General features: G+C 40.1%; 1 protein-coding gene across 18 annotated transcripts in view; it reads right to left on the minus strand.

Moving 5' to 3' along the window:
- The window catches only part of ABI2 (abl interactor 2), a 68,784-nt gene extending 48,145 nt beyond the window's left edge, over positions 1-20,639 (minus strand). For 9 of the 18 annotated variants that reach the window (XM_064660656.1, XM_064660649.1, XM_064660655.1 and 6 more), the window contains exon 1: positions 20,460-20,638. In XM_064660656.1, coding sequence (XP_064516726.1) covers positions 20,460-20,576 — 117 coding nt within the window. In that variant the 5' untranslated portion in view covers positions 20,577-20,638. Of the gene's footprint in view, positions 1-20,459 lie in introns of all 18 variants that reach the window. The other 9 variants (XM_064660657.1, XM_064660658.1, XM_064660645.1 and 6 more) reach the window with 2 other exon arrangements.
- Between the last annotated feature and the right edge of the window lie 2,066 nt (positions 20,640-22,705).

Below are 22,705 nucleotides of genomic sequence, written 5' to 3' on the forward strand. Positions count from 1 at the left end.
AGAATATTTTTACTTCACAATATTTTTTGCATGACCTTATCTGAACACCCAACTATGATTAAAGTAACCTGCTTGAAAACTCTGTCCCATCTCTGAAGAATGGAGCACAGCATATTAAGTCTCCTAGGGACAATAACGAGCTACTCTCAGAAGTGACAATATACAATGCAAGAATCAGCTCTCAATGAAACTTGAGTTGAGGATGGACCATCCAGGCACACAGAGGTTGCGGTCAGGAACCAAAACCATCCCACCTTATAAACATCTGTCAAACTGAAAAGTGCTTTCTCCACAATTGTATCCAAAGTCTCTACTCAACATCTACATGAAAGCAATTAACCTGCTGTTCACACAAAGTGCATGTAAAATTTAAACACCTTTAAATGTGAAGTTACTAAAGTAAACTCTTCTGAATACAACTGAAAAGAAATGAGATTAGAACTATTGTCACAGCACTGTGAATTCTATACATCCGAAATCTAATAAAAAATGTCACCTTTTGACAAGAGATCACAGTAATATAAGCACAGCAATCAACAAAGCTGTATAAGGAACACTGCCAAACATAATCATTACAGAAGATACTGGCCTTAGAATTAAAAATGCATCCAAAGTATTCACTAGATTTTATAATTCAACAACATTCAAAGAGCAAGTAATAAATGTGATATTTAAAAAAGAAAAGTAATTTCCAAATGCAAGGTTATTCACTTATATGATATATAAGTGTATATAATCTTATTACAGTGCTATAAATAATATTATTCCCATTTTTAGTTAAATTATAATTTAGCTTAATTTATCTGCATGCTAATAGCAAGCACACAAGGTAAGGAATATACTCTTAGTATTCATACTTTAATAAAGCCCTTGATATCAGGTTATTCTGTTTTTCCAGATTATTAAAAACCTGTAACGATGCACTAAATGTCACTAGAATTTCTTGATTGCAAATGTGACTTCCTAATTTTTAGGCCATCTGAAACTCAGTATCAATAATCCACTGCAGTCTGTATCAGGTCATTTGCATTAAGTTGCAGCCTTTTGGTTCACTGCAGTAGATTCATTTAATGTTTTCAGTTCTGTGCTGGGCCTCAAAATGTAGGTTTGATTAACAGCTAGGAAGGCTCCCTTTCAATTAAATATACATGGAACCTAACCTCTTAAATGGAAAAGCAACTTTTAAAAATCCATACTCATTCAGGGCTGCCAGTGAGGGCAAAACTAACTCACTGGTTTGAAATCTATGACAAGAATATCAGTCTACTCCACCCAAGAGAGAAACATAACAAATGATAGCTGAGGACAAGCACAGCTTCCCTGACATCTAATCACTTGCACCACTGTTTTCATGCTGCTTGCATCACTGCAACAAATGTGTCACCTGTTTTCCTTAACCATCACCAGGATCAAACTCAGTATTGATTTCCATACACTTACAAGCACAGCTGACCAGTTTTTACATGCAAATGTCCTGCTCTCACCAAAACTGGCCAGTTCCTGTTCCTTCAAAGTAGAGCCCAAGTCCTGTTTATGCAAAAATAATAAGGCATGCTGCATTCAGACAAACCTACCAGACAAGGTTATAAAAATGCTTGTTTAAAACATCAATAACACAGTTTAAAGTGATATATCACAAGAAGTATCACCAGAACAGCATACTAGCATCCAAATGCATTTATACAGTTAACACGTTATATTAATAGTTACTCATCACTGCTGTACAGCATCAGACGTAGCCCTTACTCGAGAAGGCTTCTCTCACTGCTGCTTCCTATTCCCCTTGTGCATTTAAGATCCCCTTCTCATTCTGTTAAACAATGCAGGTTTCACCTTACTCTGGTAGCTCTCCTGCAATAACACAGCTGAGAGAAGTGGATTGTTTTCTAGTTCCTACATCAACATCATTAGAGTTCCAAACACAAGGCCAATTTTGGTTTTAATACCAGTACAAAATCAACATATTTGTAGCCATAAGAGGCTAGGACAATATGAAAGCACTGAATTAAGAACCTCAGAAACAGCAAAGTTTTGCAGGCTTAACTCTACTGTCTCAGGTATCTGCTGTTCCACAATTCCTTACTTACCAAGGATGCTTTACTGAGTGTACAAGTCAAAATTGTTGATTAACTCAATTCAACTCAAATTTAATTTTACAGCTACTTGATAAAAATAAAGCAAGTCATAGCATTTGCAAAAATTACTTTTCAGATGCAAAGTAGCTTTCAGAAGTAAGAACAAACAACAATCGTATAGTAATTACATTCTGCTGTACAAAAAAATGCTATTTCCACAAACTGTTTTGTCCTTAGCAATATGAGATGAAAAGACTTTTATCTCTCTAAATCTCACAAAATCTACCATTTCTAAGAAAGGATATCTATTTCAGCTTCCCAAAATATTATGCAGTCACAGGGGTTTATGTAACATCTGAGTTATTTCCCAACTTTGCCAGTTTCTTCCTTCCACTATAAATTCCCAATTCATTACATAGCAATGACTGAGGTCAACTAATGGTTTCCATCTAGAATCACAGGCAGAGTGATCTGTGGCAGTAGAAGCAGATTCTGCTTCCAAGTGTCCACTGCCAGACATCACAAGCTCATAGCAAGAAAAGCTAAGTAGGACACACAGCCATATCCTCACCATCACTGCTTATAACCTCATATCCTACTGTAATCAGTCAGATAACACATGTAATTGCCAGAGTGTATATACACCCTATGCAGCAAATAGTTCCCAAAAGAGAGACAGGCACGTGTGGAGAGAACACCCACATCAGTTACCACAGCAACCCTGAGCTGTGCTGCCCAGTCCCATTTCCCTAGGCACTGAAAGCAGTAAGGTAGCCCAAGGAACACGAGCTGCTGGAAAGCCTTTCCTGTGTGTCCGCAACAAATATAGTCCTGTTATCCTCAGAATTCTTCCCACATTGTCAAGCCAACTAACACAAGTCTTTCAATTGCTATTCACTGTCTCTACTTTCTCACATGAGCAAGCCCCAAAATTTTATCATGTTATTTTACTTTAAATTAACTACCTTTGATAACTGTGGCTAAAAAAAAGCTTTAGAGAAATAAACAGGCATAGTTATCAGGTAACAGAAGTATGCATTTCAAAGATAGTAGAGAGAGGAGAGGGCTTAAACTAACTGGTGGCAGGAATTTGCATAATCACTCTCCATTTTCTAGGAAATAAGGACATTTGGATTACAGAAATTCCTTCACAGTGATCAGTTAACCCTAAATTGAAATTATTCTTACTTTTCAAAGCTGCTGCCAATTCGGACATACTGAAAGGAACAAACTGTCTTCAGATACATGCCCGCAATCTGACAGAAAAAAAACTAAAAATATTTTATTTCATATGAAAAAGTAGAGATCAAAATAAGGAACCTTCATACAACAGCTGCAATATACTATACTCCTCTAGGAGGCAAAAGAACCACTGGCAGCATATCCCAAAACCTAGAGATTTATGCTCAAATTAGCAGAGCCTGTGAGAGCTGCAGTGGCAGTTGATAAGCTCTACAGCACAGAACTAAAAATTCAGAAGGCGTTTTCCTGCATTTCTCCACAAAAAGTTGCCCGATCTCTCCCTCTTTCTTTTTTGCTTTTACACAAATCGACAGGACAGCTTTCCTTGCCTTATGCAGAACCACCCACCGGCCAAAGCCCGCAGCCCCTCCAATGCTACACCATCGCACATGCCAGAGTCCTATCACCTAAAATGCACGTTTGCATTCCATTACACGACCAGACACTAACACACTCTTGTCTGACTCTGAAAAATCACAACTCACAGGCCTTTTTCCTTGCCCTCATTGGAAAAGCTTGTCAGAAAAGAGGGCAGAAGCAGGCAGCAGGTCAATTTGTTCTTGATATCTATGTTCATCCTGCTGAAAGCTGACCTCTGTTTTAAAACCCATCTGCTGGCGGTGGCAGTAACGCTCAATAATACCCAACCATTACTGAACCCAGGATGAAGACTAACTAAACAAGCTATCATGATCAACAAAGAAAGAAAGTTAGTAGAAGTTCACTCTGAAATCTGAAAATCAAAACCAGTGCCTTCTCATTTGACAGATGTGTTCCCTATATGCCTTGAGAGCAGCATCTGCTCGCTTTCTGGCAAAGAATGTTTTCACAACCTTTTGCTCCTGTTACCATAGCACTGGACAAAACATTGTATTGGAAAAGTGACAATGGGATTCTGGCCTCTTATGTAGAGACTGTTAGCCAACCCTAGATCTCTGTTCTGCACTCCTTGAGCAACTAGAGAACATTTTAGAAATATAAAAGTCAGGTCCTCAAGAGGAGTCTCAACCTAATTCCCAGTCTAATTCTAGACTGCTAGAAATAAGGCTTTTTTCAGAACCCTTCATGTTCATGTTTGTAGTAGAGTTGTCAACACATAAAAAACCAGAAGGTTCACGAGGCTCTTCGTTTTAACTAGACTCAAACTTTGCTATGCTGCTACAATTTAAGAATCTCAGAAAATAAGCTGAAAAATCAATCCTTTTCTGCAGGCACTGTAACTAGTAGTTATTCTTTTGCCCAGTTTAACAAGCAGTTTTGGTCCATTTACTTCAAAATTAGAAGTAAACCTTCTGTCAATTGCTATGTAGCTCAAGAACAGCAAGCCAAGTTGCTATATTCAACCTGCAGCATGTAACTTAACAATACAGCATCAAGTATTCTGTAATTATTTCCAGCAAGATCTGTATTTTACACACACATTTTCCTAAGCATGACCTATACTCACAGTAAGTGCTGTGCTTCTTACCAAGAAAGACTATCCATGCAAGTGGTAACTTAACTTTTTAAAGCAAAACAAGGCCATTTTACATGCATAAAAGGATGTGCATTTAATTTCCCATATTAACTGCACTGCAACTGTAACACAGTCATCTCCATACAATTTAAACACTACTTCTTTCTGCAAATTACCAAGTTATTTCTTTAAGAATTAACAAGTATCACACTGAGGTATAAAGAACAGTATGCTTGATAACCAAATCCAACTTTGGCAAGTTTTTCTCCAAATACAATAATTTTTACATTCCTAGACTGTATTTGTGCTGGAGGTCACTGAGCCATTTTGGAATTTCTCTTTAACAATACGAAGAGTTTTCTGTCTGGTAAAGAAAAAGCCAGAACTCGAAACACAAACTGCCAGCAATAAAGGGCTTCTCGCTGAACTACAACGGCCCATTGTTCAGAACAGCAATCAGGATGAGCTTGAAGAGACTGTATTTTTCTGAAAATTCCTTCAGAACAATATCAGAATTTCATACAGTGAATGTTTACAACTGCTGTCTTAAAGCAAAGCACTGGCATTGCCTGATAGCCAAAATAATGAAACTGAACCTCCCAGAAGCTCTGTACACGGTTGTTTTCACTCTTCCACACAAAGAAAGTAGATTATGTACCAAATACCTTCTTTGAATCAAAAGACAGGAGGTTAATAAACTTAAATGAACATGACTAACCCCAGGAGAATAACTGCAATATCAAACAAGAGTCTCTATGTCTAAAAAGTTAAGGTTCCTTTGATCTAACATTTCAATGTCAGCTGAAGACAACACTTAACTCCAACTGGTGCAAAAAACACAAAAAATTACATCTTTAGACGCTTTGAAAAACACAACCTCAGCAATATCTCAGCCAATATACAGGAGACAAATCTCTGTGCAGGACTTTACAGAAGCAGCAGCCAAGGATACAGTTCTATCAGCATACCTTCAAAGAATCAAGTTATTTGGGATCCAACAGAAGACAGAGCTCTATAAACTTGGAAGCAATTCTAAAATGAAAAATAAACACCAGATACAATGGCACAAGAAGTTCTACAAAGTCTGTCCCGAAAATTTGGTTATCACAAAAGCTGAAATGGTGCTTCAGAGAAGGACAGATGAATGAATCAGACAAGGTTGCTGAAAGCAGTACAGAGCATCTGCAACGTCCCGAAATTACCAGCTGCCCATCTTTGCACATGCATTAACGATGTTCCAGACCTCAGCTTTCCCTAAGAACTTTTTGAACCACAAAAGCACCTGCAGGGACTATTTTAATATTATTTCACCAAAACACGCATATATTTTTTCATGTGTCTCTTTGTCTAATGTGAACCACATTTTCACCAGGCCCTTCTGGATTTGTTCAGATACTGATTTCTGCTCTTACTGGTGCTGTTCTGCCCAAGACCTTTATAAATATCCCTTAGTCTGTCCTATATTGACCATGATGCATTTTTTTAAAAGCGAGGAAACACCTTTTTTTTTTTCCTCCCATATTTACAGAATTTTTTAATAAGTAATTCCAATATTTATAGAATGGTAAGAATTCAAATTGGAAAGACAAGACACCATCTGTCACAGATATCTTGGCAGAAGCTAAAAATGTACTGCTATTTTTCCCCTATGACAGCCACATCCTGAGTAGCCCAGTAAAATTTAAGCTCAGAACTTTCATGAAATAAATTAATTCATTATTATCCTCACCTTACAAAATTCCCTTTTCAGATGCAACAGTCTTAAAAGTCAATTTTTACAAACAATTTTCAAAGAAAAGTCATATACAGACTACAATTGTCTCAAATAGGGAAAACACTTCCTTCCTGCTATACAACCTAAATTAGGTGACAAATATTTCAGGAAAAGAGTAACCATAGTCCTGCAGTTCAGAATCATCATACTGTTCCCCACTTAGGCCAAATTTCATCATCTCCAACTATAAGCAGCAACTGGTAACCCTCACAGTGTCAAGAGGTCTCAGCCACAGAACACATCACTAGGGCTGCACATGTTACACCACTGGTGAAGGCAGCCTGCCCCAGCAGCACACTTGCAGCCACACACACACCTGTAAGCACTACAGTGCAATGGAGATCATGCTTAGACAATGTAACAGTGTTACATCAAACTCACAGAAATCAAGGATTATAGGATTAAAACTGGAAGTGACACTGCAAACTTGTGAAAGCAAGCACGACTCCTCTCACAGCAGTTTTGTGCTGTGTTACAGGGTATGAAGAATCACCATGACTGTGTTTACATTCACCATAATTATGACACAGAATGAGAATCTCAAACTTCACTTATTCACCCAGTTTCAATGTTCTTGTTCTGACAATTCTGAGCTCTTCATTGTCACAACAACAGAAACATTAGAGAAGTGCAACAAAAATAAGACTTCAAATGCTAAATGGTTTTTCTATGTCACAAAAGGTTCTCCTGCCTTGCTTTTTTTTTTAATATGAATTCATTTTTCAAGTTGTCTTAACAGATTGTTACAACTGGATATTCAGCAAGTTCCATACCATCAGAAAAAAAAAGGGCTTTCTCTATACCTTCATGAATTAAAAGTGCTGCACAAACGAGCTTTTCATTTGACAAGACATGTTTAAGTAATATCACGTCTCTACCCATCTATTCATGGCAATAAATAAAACTATCCTGGAAAGGAGAGTTTCACGACATAAAACAGAGGTTTTAAGACAGAGAGGCACTGAGAAAGCAGGAATTTTCAAGCTGCTTTTCAGACAAGCAATTATCTAAGAATGATCTGCCAACTGCATGACCTCTAATCCTCCACCTTCCTACACACAGGCAATGGGCTTCTTTTGCAACACTCACCATCTTCCCATCATTTCACTCAGCAGTGTGTCCCTACAACTCAGGAAATACCACTTATTTTCCCCTCTACATTTAGCCAAAGAAGAACATGCAAACAGTTCCCAAAGGTCTATGTTCAGAGCCTTAAGAGCATGTGGAATCCAGACCAAAAGGTTCTGGGAAATAAACTCCTTCCACTGTTTGTACACAAATCCCTGAATTTTAAAGTATGAGATCTAGAGATGACGTTATAGAAGAGCTGTGTTATTAAAACCAACAGAATCAGGTATAAGAAGCTCAAACTGTGATTTGGTTTGTGCAGAGGCACCTATCTGTTCAGAGCACACACAAAAAAATGCAGTTTGACTAACACAATATATCCAAACAAAAAAACCCTGAATAATCCTTGCATTTCAATCTCCTCAGCTTAACATCTCCATCTCAAAAATAAGCTAAGTAGCAAAAATAATTTTCAGAATTTTGGCCTTTCAGAGCTCCCTTGGAGTACATTTACTATGGGGTAATGCCAAGAGGCCTGAAAACTAAGGTCAAATCAGTTCACCACAGTAAGACTATCATTTCTCTCCATTAGAAAAGAAAAAAAAAAAAAAAGGTATTTTTGGGCTCCTTTATGAAAGGGGGAATTGCAGTCATACCCATAAAGTTATTCTGCAGCAGATTCCCAAACCAAACTTCAGATCTAAAACTGGGGCTTTATCTCTAGAACAGCTTTCTCAAATGATAAAACGCATCACACTGCTTATGGGAAAAGACAGGTCCAAAGAAACTCCTACTGCTGCCTGTATCATTATACAACCTCAAGGGTGGCACAGGAAATGGAAGAAAATGTTGGTTGGCTTAGTGGGTTTTTTAATATAATTAATTTAGAAATAATTTCCTTAAGTATGTTTTTAATTTTTAAGATATCGTGTCACACTGAAAACCTGATTTGAGATTATACACTGACTATTAAAAAAACGAGCATGTGGCAAATAAATCTCTTGTTCTTCTCTGGGTCCTTAACACAAGATACAACTGAAAAAAGACTAGAAAATTTCATGGAAGGTGAAATGCAAGGAATTTATTAACCTTTGTCCATCATAAGAAAACAAGGCAAACTCCCCTTTAAAGTACTTTCCAGTACGAGTGGATTTTTGGCACTGTATTTCCCATGTGTTCATGTAATGAAAAAAATCTTCTTTTATATATGTATAAATGGTTAAATAAATTATAACTCTGCATTGATTATCTATCTGTTGATCAAATGAGATAAATCATAAGAGCCTGTCTTGCATAATGCATACAATTTATAAACTTTACCTAAATAAGGGGTCTTAATACGCTACAAACATTCGTATCAGGCTCATCACAGTGAAGAGCTCTGTTTCCAAGGACCTGCATTTGGTGCACAGATGACCATAATAACGAGAAAAACAAAAATTAAATGCTTACCCCTCCCTCTTTCCCCAATCATCAAAACTCAATTTGCCCTACTGCATTTGCATTACATATTTAATTATTGACTATAATAAATGTAAAGACTGCATACATATTTAGGAAATATAAGATTGAAATTTTAAGCAGATCATAAAATGGTAATGATTTACAATAATTCTATTAACTCATCCCATCAAGTGATTATAGAAGTGTTCTCAATTTGGAGATGATTTAAATTAATTATTATCACCACCAGACAACTATAATAGCAATTCAGAGTCTATTGGTAACTTTCTACCTTCTCTTATCCGAACTGATTAATTATATAGATGCACATACATTCAGAAATAATTTCCTCTTTCTTTCAGGAAAGGACTGTTCTTATGCCAATGGACGCAGAACTTGATAAAAAAGGCTGTAAAACCAACATCCTCACTAGTTTAGGCTGACTACACACTACTGTGATCCAGAGCTTCTGCATGCTCAATCATCCTGCCCCTTCAGAGACAAAGTCACTTCATGGGCATCACATCCCTAAGGACACGAACACAAGTAAGCCTAAACCTTAGAAGGTAATTTCTGAGATCACTAACACGTGAATAAAGTGAGAAAACTGAGAAGTATATCAGAAAACATTGCACACTGCTTTATCATAAATAATAAATAAATGTAATGTCACAGTTTTATGCTTCTCTACAACTCCATTCACTCCCAGTTCTCTAGTTATTAGTCATGGTGGAAAAATCCCAATAATTTCACTATCACCATTTCAGCACTCACATATATACTCCGTCATATAAAAATCTTTAGCCCTCTTTCCCACAAATGAAATTTATCTAGATCTTACTTAATTGACATGAGTAACTTGACATTTAATTCCCTCTCCTTGGAAGGCCAAACCAACACCAATTTGTGCAGAAAGCATTTCAAAGGAGACAAGATATATGGTATTTAGGATACAGAAAATATGATATTAAATAGAAGCAATATCCCCAATAATCCAGTGAAGTTAATTACAGTGGACAATACAAAATACTACATGTAACAGACATAAAACTCCAACATGGGAGAAATGCAAGGCAAAAACATACGAAAGAAAAAGATAAAACTGCTTATATTCTCGTTATTTATTTTAAATTTCTAACCTTTTCAGAATACCATTAAACCCTTAGCTATGAGCCTTAGCTCATAGCAATAATTCCATAGATTATATTAAGTAGCATTACCTCTCAAACTAAATTTAGTACCCCTGTGCTTTACCCAGAAAAGTGGCAAACCAGTGTACATCATTCATACTTTTCACAACATTATTTGCATAATCTTATAATTCAATTTTTCTGTCCACAATAACAACCCCTCTTTGGAGCTCCTGCTCACATGGGCATTTTTCAATCTCTCTGAAGCCCGTCATCCACCTCAGCCTCCTCTTCTGCAGTTAGTGGTGAAGGGGATAAGAGGTTGGCTTTTGTTTTTACTATTTCTCTTTTTTTCATATATTTATAGTGAAAATTACTGTGAGCTTTCCATAATGGCAGGATATCTTTAGTATTCTATTAAATAAGATGAGGTTTTCTACTTTTGGCTAAATATTTTTGGTTTGCCCCACACACCCCCCCCTCCAGGTAGAAAAATATATGCTGACTGATTCAAGATAGCCATTTAATTTGGGATATTTAACATTTTTACACTCTCCATAAGTGGCAGCAGATCTCTGGGTTTTACCCAATAAAAAGCAGATAAGACAACAAATGCTGCACTCAGAAGCAAACACTCTGCCTCACATATAAAGCTATAGACAAACTATATAAAGTTGCCACCTAGTAAAAAATTGAGTGAATTACAGATGTTGCAACACCCAACGCTGCTCAAATTTACAGTTTAAAAGGACACACTTGGAAAATAACTGAGAATGTGCACTGTATATTCAGTAAACACATAATATTTAATGATTATTATTAAAGCAAATCAAGACAAATCAGTGTGCTTTGAATTCATACTAGACTACTCACTAATAAATGGCTTTGTATGTCTTGTTCGTTAGACAGACTAAAATTTTCTGTATGAAAAGAGATCAGACTCAAGAATATTATTTCAGCTATGTTTGTATATTCCTGTCTGGCAAAACCAGCAGCATCAAAAACAGACTTTGATTTTTTCATAAGACAGACGAGCACTAATTCCCCTTTCAAAAGTCATGTATTACCTAAAAGTTATCAGTCATGACCCTTCATGTTTAATAAGTGTCAGCCCCTACTGCTCTCAGTTTTCACCAGGACAGCACAAACACACCTAACATTTTCACTACTGACCTTCAGGCCCAAAGAGCAGCACTGTTGCTGCAAAGAAGCTTGAAATAACCAAGTTTGACACCTGTTACCTTGATGGACTTCTCACCTTAAAATAGTCAATCTAAAAGTTAACTGCTCTCAGCAGGGATGGTCCCACTGCTTCCATACTTCATTCCCTCCTCCTCCCTTACTTCACACTCCCACCAACCCTAAGCAAAGCAATGATGCTGCTCTTGGCCTAGTTAGTTTTCTGCTGGTTTAGCTAACTGAATGAGCTCACGAATGATCAGACGAGCCTGACCCAGGGATACAGTTTAGAACCCAAAGCAGAAAGATCTTATATCAGCTCAGCAATCTTGTCCCTAAACAGCAGCAAAGCCTAACACATGCAGCTTTTGAGAGGCACTGCTTTAATTTCTAACCACCTGACATTCCAAAGGTTTCTAGGTGGGTAGCAGGAATGATTTACACACTTAGCAACTTTAAATGCAAGTTTTCAAATCTAAAAAAGGCAGCCTTCTTCAGGATGGTTCAGCAGGCAGCCCATTCAATCTCAACTCTTCAACACTGCCCCATTTAAAACTGAACAGAATTAAAATACTTTTGGTAACAATGGCATGCTGGTTGCAATGAGCATCTTTGAACAAAAGAATTTCAGGCTTCCCTAAAATCTGTTAATAGTATCAGCAGGAAGAACAATAGCCATCATCTTATCTTCTATGAGTCTAGTTTTAAAAACCTGATCTGTAGTATAAATCACCTTTGACAAAACAGCAGCCAGCTCAAAAAATAGACAAAAGACCCTGAAGTTATCACCAAGAATTTATGCAGACTTCATATATATTATAGCAATAAATTCACAACAAAGTTACAAAATGCCCTAATAAAAACCCTTGCATTTAGCTAGAAGAGTTTTTAACTTTAAGAAAAAAATACCAAATTTATGAGTTGGCACAAAACTAGCTTTGGCTCTGTGTATAATCAACACACACAGGCTACAAAAACCCCAGACCCAGTAGTATTTGTTCCTCATCCTGCATTTCACTGAGCATAAAACAACTTCACTACCATAAGACTAAGCCAATAATACGGCAAGCACCTATATTTCAAACTGAAATACCATTAAGAATAGATATTACAATGACATCTACTGGGAAATAAGCTACAGGAAAATGGAATAGCATGTACAGAATCTACATTTCAGAGCACACCACTATAAATTTGACAGAGCAACTTACTCATTGCACCTGGGAAACAGAAAATTCAGATTTCTCACTGAAACAGGCACAACTCATTTGCAAGAACATATTAGTCCATTCACTTCAAGAAAGAATTGCCAGCCTAACCTGTGAGAACCCTGAGAATAGGAAATGTTCCTAAATTCAGTGTACTGTGACTACATGCTTCATCTACTGACATGGAGTTTGGCTTCATAAAGTAGCCCAATAACCAAAATTCCAGGTACAGCTATCCAACAAAATTTACAGAACTTAGATTACTAAGCAAGAGGGCAATTTCAGGTGTGTAATTAAGTGTGAAAACACAATATTAAAAAAAAAAAGGGCCAGCAGACTCCAGACATAGACACTACTGAAAATTTGCTGCAAACATGATACTTAAATCAATGTTTTCGTCAAGAAAATATTCTGCTGAATACAATAGAGTAAGATTTCACTTGCTTAAAGCACTGACTGGAGAAGCTCTTGCTTTACAAGGGGCACCACTTCCTGCCTTAAAACCTACAGCATTAAGCCACAAAGATTAATGACTGTAAATGCAAGTAAAACATAAGCAAAGGAAAATAAATGTTAGAGAGCTGATTAACTGTAGGATACAGAAGCTTGCTACTCTGCATTACAATTCTTGATCAATACAATTCAATAACTACAATTTGAAAATTAACTAGAGAAGGGAACAACTAGAATGCCACTTGCAACTAACATTTAGTGTTTCAACATTTACTTTACATTAGCATACTTACAAATTTTATTTTCACACCTATACATAGAGTATTACCATCAGCAACTTCCACTAATAAAATGGCTCATGCTTTTTCCATATCCACTCATTAGAGAATCAATCCTGCCCTTCCTGAACTCCAGGTTGAACTTCTGGCACTATCTGAATGCATTAAATTAACTTTCCTGGCAAAACACAGTGCGGTTAATGAAAAGGAAAAGTAGACTGGTTGAGTGATAAATCCTTCACCAACTTTGCCAGCATCATTGTCTTAAAAGGAAATTCTATATCGAGATTATCCTCACTAAACTTACCAAACCTAACAACAAGCCACCGTGAACCTTCAGAATCAGAATAGAGACACACAATTACAATTTATGCAATCATTTTAATATAGTTACACTCCAACAGGCATATATTGTGACTGAACTACTACCATGGAATTTACTTTCAGAAAACTAGATCAAAGACATAAAACCAACATACTTTAACTACTTTTTTCAAATTTTGTAAAAATATTGAAAACAAACTTGGTGTCCCTTCAGAAAATTTTTCTTTTTATATAACCTGACAATGCATGGGAGACTATCTATCTCCTTCAAGCAACAGTATCTGACAACCTTTCTTTAAATTATCAGGTCCTTAAAGCTTAGACACTTGGAGATACAGTAAATAAAACAGAAGGAGGAAAAGAACCAAAAATTATCATTAGTATTATTACTGGTTCCTTACAATAGCACCAGAGTCCACCATCCAACTACTTCTCCCTTTTACCTTAGTGGAGAAAAGAGGACTGTGAAAACACTTGCAGGCTGAACGTGCACCAGAGGCGAGACTGCAGAGAGCAGCAAGACTTTCACTTAGCCAGCTACTTCAAATTTGCAGAACACATCACTTCTCGAAATCAAAAGAACAGTGGCTGCATACAGTCTTAGGAATCACTAAGTTGTCTCCTCTTAATTACTGGAATTTAGTGACGATGACAAACACAAGTGAACATCAACCCAAACTGAGTGCATTGAAGTAATATCCCCTCAGGCACACCTGAGTTTACATGGCAAGGTTTTGGTAGCGGGGTGGCTGCAGGAGTAGCCTCTGTGAGGCGAGATCAGGAGCTGCCCCCATGTCAGACAGACAGAGCCAGTTCAAAGCCAGCTCCAAAACAGACCCACTGCTGGCCAAAGCTGAGCCAGTCAGCGACACTGGTGGTGAACGAGTAAAAAACACTGTGAAGCAGCTGTGACAGAGGAGTGAGAAATATGTGAGAGAAACAACCCTAACAGACACCAAGGTCAGAGAAGGAGGAGGGGGAGGAGGTGTTTCCACACATTGGAGCAGAGAGTCCCTTGCAGCCCATGGAGAAGGCCATGGTGACACAAGCTGCCCCTCTGCAGCCCATAGAGGACCACGGAGGTGCAGAGATCCACCTGCAGCCCACGCCAGGGCAGGTGGATATGCTCTGAAAGAAGCTGCAGCCTATGCACAGCCCACATCAGAGCAAGCTTCTGGCAGGACCTGTGGTCTGCAGAGAGAAGTCCAGGCAGGAGCAGGTTTTTGGGCTGTGGGGACCCATGCTGGAGCAGTCTGTTCCTGCAGGACTGTTGGGAAGAACCCATGCTGGAGCGGTTCTTGAAAAACTGCAGCCCACGGTAAGGACCTGCTCTGGACCACCTGAAGAACTGTATCTCATGGGAGGGACCCCACATTGCAGCAGGGGGGAAGACTGTGAGAAGGAAAGAGCAGCAGAGATAAAGTGTTGTGAACTACAGAATCCCTTATTACCTGTCCCCCTGCACCACTCAGGAGGAGGAGGTGAAATGAAGGAGTGAAGTTGAACCTGGGAAGAGGGGAGGGCTGGGGGAAAGTGGTTTTAGTTCTGTTTCTCATTGTCCTGCTTTTTACTTTCTAATTGGCAGTGAATGAAATTAATACATCCCAAGTCAAATCTGGTTTGCCCATGACAGTAATTCGGGAGTGACCTCCCTGTCCTTATCTCAACCCATGAGCTTTCTTTCATCTCACTTTCTCCTGTTGTTTTGATGAGGACTGAGAGAACAGCTTGATGGGTAATCTGACAGTCAAGGTTAACCCACCACTGCATACTATTTCAAATTTAAAATAATGTGATTTTTATGAAGTCCTACCATAGCCTGATGGACCAGACATATCCATGTATTAATTCCTTGCACTTAGGAGTAAGATACTACAGCATATTGTCCATGTATTCATTACCACTGTTTTACTGGCTTCACAGTTTTTTTTAAAGAGTTTCATCTTGTCAGCATCTTTCTGAACTTTTGGACTAATATTCACTGGAGCTAATCAATATCCACTTTCATGTCTGCAGAACAAGTGTTCCATCACTGCTAAGATTAATCAACCCTTCACTAAAGCTGGATTATAAAATAAACAAGTTTAAGGAACAGAAAGGTGAAAACAACTTTCCTCCGATACTCACACTTCGGGTAATTAAATAAATTTTACAAATCTAACTCAGTTGCCTTTGTTAGGTGATACATATTCTCAGTAAAGAGAACAGAGATCATTCTTAAACTTGTTTATAAACCATAATACCTGCAATCCCTTATATACTTACACAAGTTATATACTGGTACCAGCAACTCCACAGAAATTTCCCATTACTAAAGCTGTAACCACTAAATTGCCATTTGTAAAGGATCACCATTCTTGTAATTTAAAACTAATATGCTAATAGATGCCTCATTCTCTTGTCCAACCTACTGGAAGATGCTTTCAAATCTACAGCTACTTGGCTTTGCTTATAAGATCTAAGTAAAATCAACAGGTATGTGGAAAACAACTATGAAACTCATTGCTCTGCGGGCTCCAGTAAAATTACTGAGAAAAGGTAGTTTTCACCTTTATGTCTATTTAAATAAAGCTATCTGCAGGAATGAAAGTAGGTCATTTCTAGTAATAAGTAAAATGGATTATTCTTATTATTAAGAACAGAAATAAAAATCACCTTCCTATCCTTCCCCTCACAGACACCAAAAGAATGTTTTCTGTATATAAAATGCAATACAGTCAAGGCAACCTGAAGACTGTGAAAAGAGGAAAATTAGAAGCACCCTCTTCCTTTTCAGTCTCTAGAGCTGACAAATAAAGCATAATAATCTTGAAAAACTAAGAAATACAGACTCTTTTAGAAGAATCTGGACAACACAGCACACAAAATTGCTATGCTCCTTCTGAAAGCTGGGCAGGGCAGAGAGGCTTGGCATTTTGCTCAGTTCTGCAAGCTAACTGTGGTGGTGGGACCTCCCCACACCTCAAATTTGCTCTTGCTAGATGCTTACTGGCTGAAATGCCTCATCTGTTAATTTTTTCTGCCTCTTTCAACAAAGAGTTACAGACACAAGCATTCAGTTACTCTAGAAAGCTCCACGCAACGAACAAAATGAAAAGCTTGTTTTTTAAAAGAGTGATGATAATGAGAAACAAACAAAAGATTATTCCAGAATAGACTTATACAGGACAAGCTCAAAGAAACTGAATGGGTCAAGACAGTGTTGGAATTTATGTTAGTATAGCAGTAACATAACGTGCAAATCACATAATTGCATGGTCTTGTTACTTATACTACCGTAAGTAGAAATTTTCTTTACAATACCCCTGAACAAAATGAAGCAGGAATATGAAAATTTTGTAAATGCAGCACACTGTCCAGTATAACTATTCTCTGTTTTCTATGAAAGCCTACATAAATCAATGTAGACTGCAAATATTAAGTACATCAGATAATCGAATTCTACAGAATTACTCTGTTGCACAGTTTACACTGAGACTGAACTTGGTAACAGAGGACAGCACTAGTACTTAAAGCATTGAATAGACAGTATAAAATTTAACGTGTGATTGACTTTGTGTCAGATACCACACAAAATCCTCCTAAATAAAAATGTGCACCTTCCCTTTCTCTCTAAGAAGCAGTATGACATAGAAATAACTGTAGGATTTCTCCAAGCTATTAGAAATAAGACCTTCTCAGCAAGAAAAGTTATCTCATTTCTGTAATAAGACACAGATGAAAGTGAGCCATTTATGCTTCAAACTGAATTATTTTTATCACCACAATCACAGAAAATAATTAAATTAATTGCTGTAATATGTAAGTTGACATCATACTTTATTTTTTTATTCTATTGATTTATTTTCTTATTTGAGTAGTGTCTCTTGAAAAATACATCACCTTACTCGGTAACTGATTGGCTGGAGGGCTGGGAGACTGACTTGACCAGTGGGAAATTTTAAAACAAAGAACCATTGGTGAAGAAAAACAAATGAAAAAACTTTTTTTGCCCAAACAGGAGCCTTTTGTCTTTCATTGCTGCAGGTCTATGTATCTCCATACAATTTTAAGCTGATGTGTTCTGCTATATTATACTGTATCACAGGCTCAAGGGAAGGATAACAATTTATGTAACATTCCCTGTTGCTAAAGTAATTGAGCTAAGTATCAATCATAATTTGGATAAACACTGACAAAATTTTTAAGAACAGATTTTTTAATTCATAAGCAGAAGTCAAATGAGTTGCAATTGCCACAACTGTACTACTATGAACTAGCAATTTCCATATGCATGAGATTACACGTTCCATTATTTTGAAGCTGCAAGGATGTTGCTGGGCGGGGGTGAAGAGAAAAAACACATTCACCTTAGCACTGAACTTCAAATTCTCTGTTACACTGACCTATGCTTCCAATGACTTTTGCAACAGTTTTTGTACTTGACAATAAAACCCCAGAGCAGTAAATGGCACAGAAAGGCAGTGGCTTGTCTACTGACAAATACAGGCCTTCAATGTCCCTCCTGCCACAGTGCCTTCCCCCCCACCGATCAACTTCAGCTCTCAGTCACGTCCTGAGCCTCCCCTAGGAGATCTCAAATATATCCACAACAAAAATCTTCTGTCAACAACGAAACACTACAGGACTACAGAAGAATTAGTTTGTCTTCACTACCTGACTTTCTGGACAATTATTCTTCCACATATTTCAGAGCAGTCACAAACCCATCTTCCCCACAAAATTCAAGACTACTACTCTGAACGTCATTTGTCATTAATTGGACATATTAACTTCAGCATAATAAATGTCATTAGAAGCAAAATCACAAGTATCCAACTAATCAACAGTTATATCCATTTATCTATTCTTCTCTTGTAGAGAAGAAAAAAATCAGCTTTGTATACAGATCTGGTACAGCGTTTATGTAGCTCTGGCACCGCGAAGGTAGGGTGGGCTTGCAGACAGATCTGTTACTGAGACACTCACATCACTAAATCCAGAATCCCCTCACACTGGACCTCTTCTCTACAATAAACCCACTTTACGATGTCCCAGAGAACTCCAAAGACCAGAGCTTATCGCCTTGCTATGTTCTCCATTCCTTATTTGTTTAAAAATTTAAACACGTTCATGCTGTGACCCACACTGCACCTCACGGTCAACGCTCACAACACAATTTCATTCCTTAATTCTCACCTCCCCCTTAAAGCTCTGTTTGTCATGATCCTTGGATAAATTGCCAACAGTTGGGATATTGCTGTGTGGTGGTCAGAATCCATCAGGCTGACCAAGAGTGCCTCATTCTTTTCCTTCATTCACCATCTGTCTGCATCTGTCTCCTATCATTTCATACTGTCCTTATGGACTGTGTGCTGTCTGGGGCAGTAACCATTTTTTTTCATTCTCTATTTGTACAAAACAGCATGGAGTCCTCTTCTGCAGTTTCATTAAAACATTAAAAGTGGAGCTGTTCAACAGAGATTTTGAACTTTGGTTTATACAAAGAACACAAAAAAAGGTCAAAGGAAAAAGAAAATCCAAACTACATGCCCTTCTTCCTCTCCGGTTCTGCCTTCCAATACGCCTCTCCCTTATTCCAGAAAAATCAGCTACACAGTTTTAAAAAAAAGCATAAATTCAAACACATGTATTTCAGGTTATAACTGTAAGAAAATATTTCAACGTATGTCACACCTAAAACCTAAGTCACACTAATTCAACACAGGAAAAGTTATTACATAATAAAATACATCTATATAATTTCACTGTAATTGACATGTTTTGTAAATGACCCAAAATGTGCAAAGTCTTCTCTCTAAAGGACAGCTGGTCATTCAGCAATTCAAAAGAAACAGTGAGAGCTTTTTTATAGGGACATTTTAAGTATTCTCTGCCACTGGTTAAACAGTCTCTCCCATTTTCACTGACAGAATAGTGTCATCACAGATCTCATCCCTCGCTGCCCTCTGGAAACCCATAAGAACTCTCCACTTCGAGTACTGAATGCAAAAATAATACTGGGACCCTCGGTAATTCTCTCAACATTGACACCACAAATCCACATCGCCCCCTCTGCCTTTCTCTCCTGCACACTCAGACCCATCTTAAGGTGTCTTTTTGTGTTTGTTTGAGGGCAAAGTCTTTCATTTGGCCCTACCACCACTACCAAAGAAAATTGCCAATATTTTGCTTTTCTTTCCACTAAAAAGAGAAAGGAAAAAAGCAAAGTCCTAACACCAACCTGGTTTCAGAGCAGCCACCGCAAAAACCACACACTGCGGTAGCAACTTGTACTCGATCGCTTTCTCCCTAATTCTGTACCATCCCTTACTACATCATGGTTTCATCCTGCACCTACCGCTTGGTAGTTGCCCTTCCCATGGAATTCCACAGCCCTGTTCGGGAAGGGAAATACGAACCGACAGGCACATCCCTATTAAAACATATGTCACTGTGCCCTAAATTAACCGTATTTGCAGGAGTCAGCTATCCCTCGGTTTATCACCACAGCGCCGGCAGCAAAGGAGCGCGGAACGTGGGGAAGCGAACGAAAAGGAGCGACAGAGGTACAATCTGGAATGCACATTCACTCCCAAAAAGTGGAAGGCATTCAGTTTAGGAATCAATCACACATTCAAACGCCTCGTCACGCCGGGGCAGCTCCCGCCGGAGGTGAACCAGCCTTCCTCCCCCTCCCCAGGCTGCAGCAGCCGGAGCTGCCGCCCTGCCGCCGCCGCGGGGCCGGAGCAGCCCCGGAGGGGGCTCGGGAGGGGCTCCCGGAGCGGCTCCCGCGGGAGCGGCGGGGCGCGCGCGCCCCTGCCCTGGCCGGCGCGGGGCCGGCGCGCACCTGGATGTAGTTGGTCTCGCAGTACTCGGCCACCCGCTCCAGGTTCGTGTAGCTGTCGAACAGGGCCCGGCGCCCCCCCGGGATCTCCTCCTCCAGCAGCATCTGTAGCTCCGCCATCTTCACATCCTCTCACCCGGTCGGTCTGTCCGTCGGTCGGTCGGTCCGCCCCCGGCCCCCTGCCCGCCCCGCGCGCTCCCCCGCCGCGCGCTGCCCCCGCCCCGCGCGCTGCCCCCGCCGCCCGGGCCGGGCCTCGCGCCGCGCGCACGCAGCGCGCGCCAGACCCCCACCGCGGCGGGGGCGGGGCGCGGCCGCACGGCGCCTCCCGCGCATGCGCCGCCCCGCGCGGCCCCCCGCGCGCGCCCACTTCCGTCCCGGCGGCGCGCGGGGGGCGACATCCGGGAGGAGCGGGGCCGGGGCGGGAGAGGAGGGCGGTGGGCGGAGCCGCGGTCCCGGTTGGGTCCGTTCCCCTTCGGCACCTGAGCTTCGGCCACCGCACCGCGCCGGTGCTCTCAGTCGTAATAAATATTTACGCATCTTTTCTCTTTAGAGAGTCTTGGCTGTTTTAATCACTTTGACTCGATTTCCCCAACGGCAGGTCGCTGGCAGCGCCCCTCCCAGAGCACGGGGCTGCCTCCGCCTCTGCCGGTACCCCGGGAGCTTTGAGCACCACGGGAGCCGGAGTCAGACCCTCGCGCCTCTGTGCAGCTACTGCTGTACGGGGTGCGAGGAAGGGTAAAGTCTCAGCTGCCAAGCAGCTTTTCAGCTCTAACAGAGAAAAGCACATAGTGAAGGGTCAGCAGAAACAGAGCAAGAACAGTCTCGTGGCTGCAGCACAGCACTGAAGCCATGAGCTGAGAGCTCTGTTCGGTCAGTTCCTGGCTTTAACACTGACTGACTTTATATCCCAGGGAAGTCACTCTACAATTGTAATGAAAATGCCCACCCTTCGAGGACCGTGCAAGGCTTTCCCACTTAATTCTTCCACCTGAGCAGAAAAATAGCCCCACCCCCCCAAAAAGCGCCCTCTCAGCAGAAGTGTCCCAGCTTTCTCCAGGGAGCTCACTTGCCTCTTTGAAATGAATTGCAGCTGTGATTACTCACCTCATGTTCCCATGAGGCTCCACAAAGCTCTGGCTGCCTCTGTAGTGCAGCCCTGGGTTATATGCCGTCCCTTACACAGTGACACAACAGCCTGACGCTTTCCCAGCCTTCACGTTACAGACACTTCTATGGTAGTCAACCAGAGAAGATCCAGCACTGCAGGACCTGTGCATCAACTTCGTACTAGAGGAACACTTGTTCTCTTGCCTTGAGAGCTGTTGCAAAGGCATCCAGCTAGATATGCCTGGTCTCCTGCTGACTTTAGAATTGCAGATTGCAAACACCTAGTGGGGTCATCCAACAACCTGGTAGTCTTTGGGGCCAGTCCTTGGAAGTTTCTTCCCTTAAAAGAAAAATGAGATAGAAATCCCTGCCCTGAGGGATATTTCTTTTAGCTTGCTTAGTTCACCCATATGAAGGATGAGTCAGGCACAGTGATCATCATACTGCTGAAAAAAAATTCATATGCAAAGCATTTTTCTCCCATTTTAAAACGTGGACTAAAATTCAAAACTTCAAGTACTTGACTTTTCTACAGGCAGTTAAAGAGCCAAGAGGAATTCATATTTTACAGCTGCAGTAGTCTTAATCTCACAGAAAGGCTTAAGAATCCCAGAACACCCTGCCAGAGACCTCCTGCCATGATGTGTATGGGGAGGAGAGAGGTGACTGCATGTGAGCACCCACACTGTCCCCCAGCACCCGCACCAGTGCAGGGCTGTGCCAGTATGGAGTCAGGCCACCTGCAGCTCCCCTCAACAGAGTCTGGCACTCTCTGCCCTAAAACCACAAGGTTTGAAGAAGTGAGTGTCACGAAACCTCGTTCTTGGTGCCCTTTACCCCCAGAGTTTATAAACCATGAGTTACACATCCAAAAATACAGTTTTGGGGTAGTTAAAGAATAAATCATGGTTGTCAGCAGCCCTGCTGATTGTTAGTGCACCTTTTGAGAGAGCTGATCTGAGTCTTTGTTGCAATGGCTCCGGGAAGGAAAGCCAGCCAAATCAACTCAAGAAGGACTGCTGTACAGTGTAGAGCTCCAAGCCTTGTCCCACACCTCCAAGAATCATCCATGGCCAGGTCTCCACCTCACCCTAGGGTCTGCAGCTGATGATAACTCTTTCACAGTTTGGTAATGGGCCCCA

This window comes from Pseudopipra pipra, chromosome 7 (assembly GCF_036250125.1).
Source record: "Pseudopipra pipra isolate bDixPip1 chromosome 7, bDixPip1.hap1, whole genome shotgun sequence".
NCBI lineage: Eukaryota > Metazoa > Chordata > Aves > Passeriformes > Pipridae > Pseudopipra > Pseudopipra pipra.